Source organism: Sinocyclocheilus anshuiensis, unplaced genomic scaffold, assembly GCF_001515605.1.
Source record: "Sinocyclocheilus anshuiensis isolate Anshui unplaced genomic scaffold, SAMN03320099.WGS_v1.1 scaffold164, whole genome shotgun sequence".
NCBI lineage: Eukaryota > Metazoa > Chordata > Actinopteri > Cypriniformes > Cyprinidae > Sinocyclocheilus > Sinocyclocheilus anshuiensis.
Window position 1 is genome coordinate 328,192 of NW_015557128.1, and position 11,744 is coordinate 339,935.

The window sequence follows — 11,744 nt, forward strand, 5'->3', positions numbered from 1 at the left end:
ACACACACACACACACACACACAGACAGACAGACAGACAGCAGGCCTCTCACTCCGACACTCATGACTGAGTTGTTTTCCATTGATCTTTGTTTTGGTGCAGTGAGATTGGAAACTGATGGTTTGATTAATGACTTTTCTGTCACGAAAACAAGTTTATTCCCGGAGATGGGATTCTGCTATAAACATCCCTCTGATTTACTCTCAAATTGGCTGACACAGAAATATGGTTTGTGTAAATTTATGCTGAATCCAGACAGCACATATGCAATGCACTTTTTCAATTTACTTCAGGTTTGCATCCTGCGGTCCTTTTATTAATGCCTTATATTATTGGAATATGTGAAATTACTTTATCAGTTGTATGCATGCTTACATGCACAAGCTAAACAGGTTTTTCTTGCACATTCATGCATGAGTTCTGCTTTGAAATAAATTGAAAAACAGCATCATTATTGAAGCATTGATTGCCACTGCAGATTTCAAGGATAAGAATTTGTCTGTTGTGTTCACAAATGAAGTTTCCTTATTAGTATTCCTTATAAGTATAAAAATGTCTGTATATTATCATATTTATAACAATTACGCTTGCTCCTTTTTTTTTTCAATCAAAGGAACTGTTATTTCAACCAAAGATTCAAAATGTTTAATGTAATACAAAAAATTTGATGTTTTTTACTAATAATTTTCATGTAATTACACAAATATAACAAAATATGTAGGGACATAACAGAAAATGTACATGCTTATTTTTGCTAAAACATTTAAATCATTTATACAGAAAGATTAATTTCTGAATGATGACTCAAATGAATTGTTGAATCAAACTGAATCAAATAATTGAAATGGACAGTGATTCCAGTCCATGGTTGAACTGATTCATGTAAATCAATCAAACTTTTTAATACTTTTATTACATTCAATTTTTTTTACATTTGCATTAATTAAAGGTCATACAGTAATTTTTACCTTCATGTATAAATACTTAAAAAAAATTAATATGCAGTTTTAAAGAATAGAGTTTTTTCCAATATGGTAATGAAAAATGTGTGTAAATGTTATTTACAAGTTTTATCAAAAAAATAAAAAATAATAGTCATAAACATGGGCTTAAATTTCTTCTTCTTTCTTTTGATTTTGGTGTGAAATATGGCCTTGTTCTTAACAGACTTTGAGAGATTCTATTGCGAGATATTAGTGAATACTGTCTATTATAAATCAGTTCAAGAGCTTCTCTGTTTCTGCCATTGCAATTACTTTGATGTGCATGCATTATAAAGCACATGGACATTATTAAAGACATGCATTATAAAGCTAGACACCTCCATCTGTTTCCACAGAAAGAGATTCAAGCCATGAGCCAGTGTAACCATCCCAACGTGGTCACCTACTACACTTCATTTGTTGTGAAAGATGAACTTTGGCTGGTCATGAAGCTCCTGAGTGGAGGTGAGAAAAATCTTTTCAATGAACTATGGATATGTTCATTTTCAACACTATATGTGATGTTTCATCATTTAAAATAAGCTTATTTTATAAAATGTTTTGCCTGAAAAGTGTGCTTGTGTTTTATTTCTTTAAAATAATTGTGACTTGATTTGATGTTATATCTATTTATCTAATGCAATGACATTCATATAGTTGATGTTATATGCATATATATTTTGTAGATTTGAAAATTTTTGTATGATTACAAAGCGTTTTATTCGTCCAGGATCAGTGTTAGACATCATAAAGCACACGTTCAGCAAAGGAGAGCATAAAAACGGTGTCCTAGATGAATCTACAATAGCAACCATTTTGAAGGAAGTTCTGGAAGGATTAGATTATCTACACAAAAATGGGCAGATTCACAGGTATGGAAAAAATGACAATGACAAAATGAACCGTGGCTGGTCATTTTGCATGCCTTTCAGACTGTCTTTGTTTAAAGGAATATTTCACCCAAAAATAAAAATTAGCTGAAAACATACTCTTCTTCAGGTCATCCAAACTGTAGATGAGTTTGTGTTTCTTCATGGGATCAGATTTGGAGAAATGTAGCATTCCATCACTTGCTCACCAATGGATCCTCTGGTAGTGAATGGGTGCCGTCAGAATGAGAGTCCAAACAGCTGATAAAAACATCACAATAATCCACAAGTCATCCACATCACTCCAGTCCATCAGTTAATGTCATGTGAAGTGAAAAGCTGTGAGTTTGTAATAAATAAATCCATCATTAAGACGTCTTAACTTTTATCTGTTTGTTTCCGGTTAAAATACGAGTCCTCTATTCATAACATTGCTTTCTCCAGTGAAAAAGTCATCTTGTCTGAATCAGGAGAGAAATATGCACCGTTTACAAGTGAAAACAGCCTAAAAAACAGTTCTAAACAAATATTTTGATGTGAGAGACAACAGGAGATGGAATTTTTCACTGGACTGGAGCGGTGTGGATTACTTGTGGATTATTGTGATGTTTTTATCAGCTGTTTGGACTCTCATTCTGACGGCACCCATTCACTGCAGAGCATCCATTGGTGAGCAAGTGATGCAATGCTACATTTCTCCAAATCTGTTCCCATGAAGAAACAAACTCATCTACATCTTGGATGGTCTGAGGTAAATTTCAAGCATATTTTCATAATTGGGCGAACTGTTCCTTTAAGTTTACAATTCTTGGTCCAAATAAGATGCTAAGTGGGTCAGACTTTATGCTGATAATCAAACGTCTGTTTTTGTGAGACTAGTGTAACATATGATTCAATTAAGCTCCTCTGAATGTTAAGTGCTGGAAAATACTAATGAGGTCTTTTCCCTCCAGGCCATCACTGCTGTAATAATGGTCTTAAAAAATTCATAAACATGCAGATTCATTCTTTAGCCACTGGCGTTATTGTTAATGTTTAAGATTATAATAAACCGTGACATGGATGTGCTTTGTCTCGGTTTGACCTCAGGGACGTGAAGGCTGGTAATATTCTACTGGGAGAAGATGGATCGGTGCAGATCGCAGGTTTGTAGCTTTGCTTGACTTTGACTTTGCTGAAATGCGTAAATTTTCTCAAATGTTTTGATCTTTTTTTGTTGTCTTAGTAAGTTAACCACCAACATCTTGGCATTTAACATCTCCAGACTTTCCCATTGGGCAGTTAAATACTACTCGACAACAAATCCGCGGCTTGCAAATACGTGCTTCATCTTATTTCACATGCAAAGTCAAGATTTACATAGATGTCTTAAAGAAACTGCCTCAAAAAACCTGCCTGTTTAATTACAGGAGTATGATAGCAGGTAAAATAGTCATGAAAAACTAAATTAGGACTTTATAAGTGGACCTCAGGGGAAAACATAAAAAAAAAGAATAATAATAAATATATATATATAATATTTATGACTCAGAATATATTTTAAAATTCTTTGTTGCTCTTAACTGATTTTGACCAATGCATTCTTTATTCAGTTGCTCTTTAAGAAGTTATTTATAGCCATGAGGATATTAAGCTTTCTTTTAAAAAAAATCCTTTAAAAATCCTGCTTTAATTAATATTGGTTGTCAATTTAAAAAGCAACAGTTATGGGCCTTTAGAGAGATTATATTGCTTTTTAAACCTTGGTAATTAGCTTTAATTATGCTGACTGTAAAAGCAATAACCTAGCAGTGATTTAATCAGTCAGTAAAGCCACTTTAAATTTTTAATTTTTTTATTTTCTTTCATTGAGGTTAATTATGGTTTGATTATTAAAAGATAATATATTCCCCACTTTTGTTCTCTGTTTAATTTTGTTTTATGAATTTGTGTGTTAGAACCACATAAAGGAGAGTAGAAAAACAGGCCTGAGACACACTTATCGTAGTGTGGAGAAGTGTTAAATTCCTGAAATGGGGCTTTTTCCGTCCGTGAGGGGAAACTGGCTGATCTAGATCTAGAATATTGATCGGTTTTATATAACAAGGGTTTCCAATAGTGACCTTGGCTCTCCTTTGTTCAGATTGTACTTCAAATCAGAGATTTTTCTATTGAAATGTTTGACAGACAGTTTTTAAATTTAGAAAACCTTTTTAAACATACAGGGGCAATATACAGTATATATATATATATATATATATATATATATATATATATTGTCCTAAAATATATATATATATTGTCCTAAAATATGATAGGGCTCATTTGCTTTAGACTATATATATACTTTTTTATTTTATTTTTTTCATTTGATTTTGGGCTGTAAATGACTTTGAACATGTTCTTGATATATTTTGTGAGGATTCGTTCACATTTCTGATTGTTGAAAGCACAGTAGATGTTTGACACAAATGAAAATAAAGCTGTGAAAGGTAGACATACAGTCTGTTCACAAGGTTGCTCTGTCCAAATATTGTAGTTCACATCTAATTGTCATATTTTTTGGAAAGCAATATTTTCAGTGATTTATAGACATAACGGTATGAGACATTACAACCAAATTATCAGACTGTATGTCTATCTTTCATTTTCATGCATGTCAAATTTTTCAGTTAAAACATTTACTTTCCAACTGTCAGCAGATTTTGCAGTAGATGTTATTTGAGGGTATGATGAGGTTTTTAATCATTCTCTATAGATTTCGGTGTGAGTGCTTTTCTGGCCACCGGTGGAGACGTCACTAGACACAAAGTGAGGAAAACATTTGTGGGGACCCCGTGCTGGATGGCCCCCGAGGTGATGGAGCAGGTCAGTTTACACAGAGGGCCAACATTAAACATGTACAAGTGGATCCGTTTCAAAAACCTAGTGAGCTGTCTACATAGAAAGCATTTTAAATAATTAAACATAGATGCACACTCAACACGAAGGCTGGTGCCGATAGCCTTGTGGGCGTCCCGAGTTCGAATCCTGGCTTGAGGACCTTTCCCGATCCAGCTCTCATTTTTCGCTACCTGTTAGACAAAAACAACATGAGGGCTGTTCTAGAAGTTTAGTAAATACTAAGATACCCTATTTTGGCGTAAATCTAAAGCAGCATTACATGTATTGTTATAAGACACAGGACAAACCCATAATGCATTTCTTGACAAACTCAATGTCATAACCCATCAAAGATGGTGGACAAATAGAGAAATGTTGATTATAATTATTATTCATTCAATACTGAAACGTTTCAATACAAAATAGTTGAACCTACACTACTGTTTTTTTTAAATTTTTAAAAGAAGTCTCTTCTGCTCACCAAGGGCTGCATTTATTTGATCAAAAATACAATCAAAACAGTAATAACTGTTATAACTGCTTTCTATTATTAATATATTTTCAAATGTAGTTTATTCCTGTGATCAAAGCTGAATTTTCAGCATCATTACTCCAGTCTTCAGTGTCATATGATTCTTCAGAAATCATTCTAATATGTTGATTTGCTGCTCAAGAAACATTTCTTATCATGAATGTTGAAAACAATTGTGCTGCTTCATATTTTCAGGATTCTTTGATGAATAGAAAGTTCAAAACTGTCTTTACTGTCACTTTTGATCAGTTTAATGCATCCTTGCTGAATTAAAATATCAGTTTCTTGCAAAAAAATAAAAAAAAATAAAATAGTGACCCCAAACTTTTGAACGTTAGTGTAATTAAAATTTTACCCAAAATTTTTGTGTTCTTTTAATTTTTTGTGCTTCGAGTATCATGCGGTTAGATCAGCAATATGCTAACTGAATCAGTTGAAGCAAAGTTGCTGCCTAAGAAGAAAGACACTCTAAGGTTTTGTAACAGAGCCAATGTGTATCTGTCTTCTACTGTAAATATGATGGATCTTGGCACCATGAGAGTGTTCACAGCTAGACTGTTTCTAAGAGCTTTTTCGATACTCTGAATGATTAATAACCATTCAGCTATTTTAGTGCAGATCATAGAGATTGTTTAATAATTGGATATCTGCTATAAAAAAAAACAGCTGTTTATGATTGGTGTGGGTTATATAGTCTGTCATCCCATCATCTGATGATCTGCTAGCATGTCATGTGACCGCAGGTACGGGGTTACGACTTCAAAGCTGACATTTGGAGTTTCGGAATCACTGCCATTGAACTCGCGACAGGCTCTGCGCCGTATCATCGCTACCCCCCTATGAAGGTAACACAACGACTGTCTGTTCATGTGACCATCCATGCTGCGTGTTTGTGAAAACGTACCTGATTTCATCACCACTTTTGCATATGTAATTATAGCCGTTACACAAAGTAAATCAAGTGTTGGTGATTTATTTTATTTGTCTGTACTGCCGATATTACAAACCCGATTCCAAAAAAGTTGGGACACTGTACAAATTGTGAATAAAAACAGAATGCAATGATGTGGAAGTTTCAAGTATACTAAATGAAAGCAAAGCCTGTGCAGTTGAACCGTATCTAATGTGGTTTTACAGAGGCATCCATCGTCCCAGGCTCAGCAGGCACCAACTAAAAGAATAGTTCATCCAGAATGAAAATGATCATAATTTATATTTTGATTTGTTGAAGCTTTCTTTCCTAAAATACAAAAGGAAATGTTTTGCTGAGTATTCTGTCTAATGTTCTATTTAACATTCTATTGTTCTGTCTATTTATTATAGATAAATCGATCCATCAAGTCTATAATTCTGTCGTTCTATACATGCATACATCTATCCATCCAATAAATCAAATCTACCATTCTGTCATGCCATCCATCCATCCAGTCTGTCATTCCATTGTTCCATCGTCCATCCATCTTTCCAATCCAACATTCTCTTTCCATCCATCCATCCCCATCAGTCCATCCAACCAGTCTACCATTCCGTCGTTCCACCATCATCCATCCATCCAATCTTCCATTCTGTCATTCCATCCATCCAACCATCCATCCATCCATCCATCCAATCTACCATTCTGTTTTTCCATCCATCCGTCCATCCATCCATCCATCACGTCGTTCTATATGATGTAGTTCTGTATCTATCGTTCCTTCTAATGTTCTGTCGTTCGTTGTATCTATTGTTTGTTCTGTTGTTCTATTGTTCTATCTACTGTAACTATCTCTGATTCGTTCTATTGTTCTGTCTATTTATTTTCATATCTGATGTCTTCCTGCTGTTTTGCAGGTTTTAATGCTCACGCTGCAGAACGATCCTCCAACCTTGGAGACTGGAATTGAGGACAAAGAGATGCTTAAGAAGTATGGGAAATCTTTTAGAAAACTTATATCTTTGTGCCTCCAGAAGGACCCTGCAAAGAGGTAATTTGAATTGCCAAACCTGCCTTATTTATTCACACAAATTAGTAAATCTGTGTCCAAAAATGCTGAATGGTGTGCAGTCTGCAAAATGGTTTCCTTGCATGACCAGAAGTTTCAGCAAAGCCTTAATACTAGAAACAAACAAATTGATTTGAACTGTGTATATTATTGAATAGCAGGTCGTCTGTCCTTCGTTTACGTGCCGTTTGTTCTCTCTAAAGATAAATCGCAGTCAATAAAAGAAATGCCACGCAGACAAAGTAGCTCAAATAGATACAGATGAGCTAATGCGATCTTGAGACAATAAATTGCTGCTGGTCTGTTTACATTCTATATCAGCTGTCTCATTTGGTCAATACATTAGACAGGTAGTAGGGCTATATATATATATATATATATATATATATATGTTCCAAAATTGAAACAGTGGACAGTGAAAATGTCGCCAGGTCAAGTAAAAATCTGAACTACTGGCCCAGCCTGGCCAGGACAAAAAAGTCCTATTGATGAGTCTTGAAATGTGGACCTGTCTGAAAATGTCAGCATCAAGCGCTCTTTCTCATCTCCACAGGCCCACTGCAGCTGAGCTTTTGAAATTTAAATTTTTCCAAAAGGCTAAGGTACGGCAATATACTCTCCCTCCATACTTCAAATGCTTTAACCAGTGCTTCACAGTGGTCTGTCACTGATATATGTTATATATTTCCCCTCTTGCCTCTGTGTTGTAGAATCGAGAGTACTTGATTGAAAAGCTGCTTAGTAAAGGACCAAATATAAGCCAAAGAGCCAAAAAGGTAACGCATTCTCATTCTTCCCCACGCGTTTGAGTGTATTTTCTCCCACAGGCCAGATGAGTCTTTGTGCTCTCATGTTCAGTAAAGTGCTTTCTATATTGATTACACAGTGTGGCTGCTTTTGATTGAGGGATCGGAAGCCGTAATGTTTCTCACTGCAGGACATCTGCCCTTAACACTCACTGAGTGTCTCTCTGGCCGCTCAGATACCAAATGCACTCTAACCTATTACTGTAAGAGCTGCATGGACTCTATCGTGAACTCTGTCCCTCAGTGTGATCCTTTGTTTCTCTCTGCTAGATACTGTTTACTGTTAGAATGTTATAGAACGTTAGAATGATAGATGGATAGGCAGATCCATCTATCATTCTAGTGTTCTATGTAACATTCTGTCTATCATTCTATCCATCTGTCGTTCTATCTATCTATTGTTCTATCTAGTGTTCTATCTATTTTTCTATCATTCTAACTTTATATCTATCTATCTATCTATCTATCTATCTATCTGTCTGTCTGTCTGTCTACCTATCTATATTGTTCTGTCTGTCTGTCTGTCTGTTTATTAGTTATATGGACTCCTGTGAATTAAATTAAATTGAATTTAATTTAATTCTCCTTCTTTACATTTAAATTTGAATTTCTGTCCTGCATCATGTTTATGAATTTTTTTTTGCATGTTTTACGTTTCGTCAACATGCAGTAATACACCCTCCCCTCTAAATCTGATTGCGTGTGCGGTGTGTTTCCTTACTAAGCAGGTGGTGTAAAACTCATTCACTCTGAATGAAGGCGTCGCTTCAGTTCGTGCCTTTAGCAGACACCTAATGTCTCTGAGCTCTGATGAGCTATGAAGAAAAATGGGATTTAATGCAGGCAACAGGGTGCATTTAAACAGCCGTTTGCATGCAGGCCGCATGTGCCGTAGTGCTGCTGTGTCGGGACAGATAGGGGTGGATATCATCACCCCACACCCCCAGCCCACTAAATGAATGAGAGAAATGGCAGCTAAAGAGCTCCGCACATCCATCCATTAAGGAGGAGGTACAGAATGTCCCGGTGGAGGTGGAAGTAGAGGCTGTGACATTGATAGGCTGAAATGATGGAGGGATGTTGGTGTTTTTAAATGTGGGCTGCTGGTGTTGTGTTGAGGTGCAGCTGACAGAATGAGGGAGATATGCTGTGCATATATAGAATATTCACAAAGATTTTGCTGGTGATGCAGTCCTTCCTCGTCGTGCAAGTCATAAGATGTTTTAATAGCATCTCTGATTTATTAAACTTATTAATTTAAAAGTTTGTAAATGTATTAGTTTGATTTAAACTTACCAGTTTAATTTAAGTTATTTAAGTTCATTTAAGTTATTTAAGTCATTTCCATGAGTCAGTTCAAAATGTCTGTTTTAATGAGTCGATTCTAAGCTCATGATTTGCTTGCGTAACTTCTCAAAATTGTTCATGGAAATCTCTTTAAAATGTTTTCATGAAAAATATATGCACTTTTTATTTGTAAGTAGTGTAATATTGGTGCATATAAATGTTAAATGAACCTTAACAAATATTGCCTTGATTATTTTATTGTATTTATTTATTTTTATCGATCTTGAATCTATTCGGCTAGAATGGCTATTTGGTTATAATGATAGTTATTTTGATAAAAAAATATTACGGTAACACTTTAGTATAGGGACCAATTCTCACTATTAACTAATTGCTTATTAGCATACCTATTATTAACATATTGGCTATTTATTAGTACTTATAAAGCACATATTCTGCTTGACCATATTGTACATCCCTAACCCTACCCAATACCTAAACCTAACAACTATCTTACTAACTATTAATAGGCAGAATTAATAGGCAAAATTAATAAGCAGTAATTAGGAGTTTATTGAGCCAAAAGTCATAGTTATCAGTGAGAACTGGATCTTAAAATAAAGTGTGACCGTATTAGTTTACAAATCATACACCATGATAAATGTGTTTTGAGGTCATCGCATAGTACTGTGCAAGAAATCACACAAAAATAAGTCTGTTAATTGATAATCTGCCCCTGTAATCATCATTTGTGTGGAATGGAATAAAAGTTGTTGTCATTTTACTGACTCTAGTGTTCATTTCAGCTGCAGCGAATAGCATGTATAGGAGTTTTGCACATTGTATATATATGTATATATATATATATATATAGTTAATTAATATTTTGAAATAGTTCTTTTTATATTTTTTCTCTTCATTTCAAATTTTTTTTTAAATTGTAATTTATTTTTATTTATTTATTTACTTTTAAATTTCAGTTGATCTTTATTTCATTTCAAGTTTTTGTTTTCTACTATTAGGGCTGGGGGATTTTTCTGAATTTATCGTTGAATTCAAATTTAAAGTTTTGCCAAAATAAGAATTTTTTAAATTGAGGAATCACGATTTTGAATAAAAATATTAGCAAAAATATTATACAATTAGTCACATTGACAATATACTATTGATAACAGTTAAGAGAAAAAAGAAGCAATGGAATGCAAAAAAACTACTAATGTATGTCTGATAAAGTAAAGTAAAAATAAGAGTAAAGAGTATCTGAGTAAATAAAAATAAATATGTCTTAAATATGTCATAATTGTTTAGCTGTATCCTCCGGCTACTGAGAGAAGCTCTTAAATGCATTGAGACTTCCTTGTGGTATGTTTTTAATAGTGTTTTTTAGGTCGAATGATTTGCGTGCATTGAAAAAGGTGTGTTTTTTACTGAGAACGGGATTTACTCCACACTAGGTGACCGAATGAGTGCACTTAAAAGCTGCCCGGCAGATTACCACGCAACCACACAGGCGTATTTATAGTCTGACTTGTAAAGAACAATGACTACAGCAGATCAATTTAGAATTGATTTTGTTGATATGTGATGGTTTTTAAGTTGTCTGAAGTGCTCAGAGAGAACTAGTTGTGCTTTCAATAATAGACTCTTCTCAATGGATTACAGTATTAATGGGAGGGAGGGAGAAACAGATGCACGGGCTGTTGTCTGGGTGGAACGGAGCCCATGCGTACTTGTTAGATTTGACAACAGTTGCAGTCATCTGAGGCGTTGTATTCAGGGAAGGGAACCTCTGGGAAATGCAGGTTTAATTATAAATCTGAAATGTTATTTGAAGCAGCTCAATTGGGATGTTGGAGTTGTTAGTGGGGGAGGGTACAGTAGTGAAGCTCATCAACTGAAACCATGTTAACAAACAGCTGTAAGGGATGTTCACACTAACAGCGATTAAAGTGCTGGAGGACAGGGGCTCCATCACTTTTGGTTTCTACTAGTCGATGGCCGTAGCCAACTTTATCAGGTGATTGATCACTGTCTGTCCTCCCAGCGCTAGTAACTGCATTGCTTTGCAGCTTAAAATGTCTTTGGCCCCGTCTCAGCCACTGAACTGCAAAATAATCACGTTTTAATCAGTATTTTTGTCTTTTTCCCCTAATTAAACTATTTAGACATGTTTTAAACACAGTCGGTTTTCTGGAGAAGCAAAATTTTACAAGTTGTTAAGACTTTTCTTTTGTTTTAGAGACAATAAATCTAAAATGAAACGTGTTTGTTTAAGCCCAAATGGCAACTTTCTTTGAACAATATGATGACTTTAATGTGTGCTTTATTTGACAGCATCATTAGAAGTTCTCTTACACTTTGAATAATTTTCAAAAATAAATTTGTGTGTGTATATATATATATATATATATATATATTTATAT

The 11,744-nt window shown here is 34.6% G+C and overlaps 1 protein-coding gene across 1 annotated transcript in view; it reads left to right on the top strand.

Moving 5' to 3' along the window:
- Positions 1–11,744, top strand: part of LOC107677925 (STE20/SPS1-related proline-alanine-rich protein kinase) — a 71,433-nt gene that overhangs the window by 14,201 nt on the left and 45,488 nt on the right. The window contains exons 3-10 of the mRNA XM_016472993.1: positions 1,340–1,448; positions 1,714–1,855; positions 2,942–2,997; positions 4,590–4,699; positions 5,990–6,091; positions 7,077–7,210; positions 7,782–7,830; positions 7,939–8,004. Of these exons, the coding sequence (XP_016328479.1) occupies positions 1,340–1,448; positions 1,714–1,855; positions 2,942–2,997; positions 4,590–4,699; positions 5,990–6,091; positions 7,077–7,210; positions 7,782–7,830; positions 7,939–8,004 (768 nt within the window). The remainder of the gene's footprint in view (positions 1–1,339; positions 1,449–1,713; positions 1,856–2,941; positions 2,998–4,589; positions 4,700–5,989; positions 6,092–7,076; positions 7,211–7,781; positions 7,831–7,938; positions 8,005–11,744) is intronic.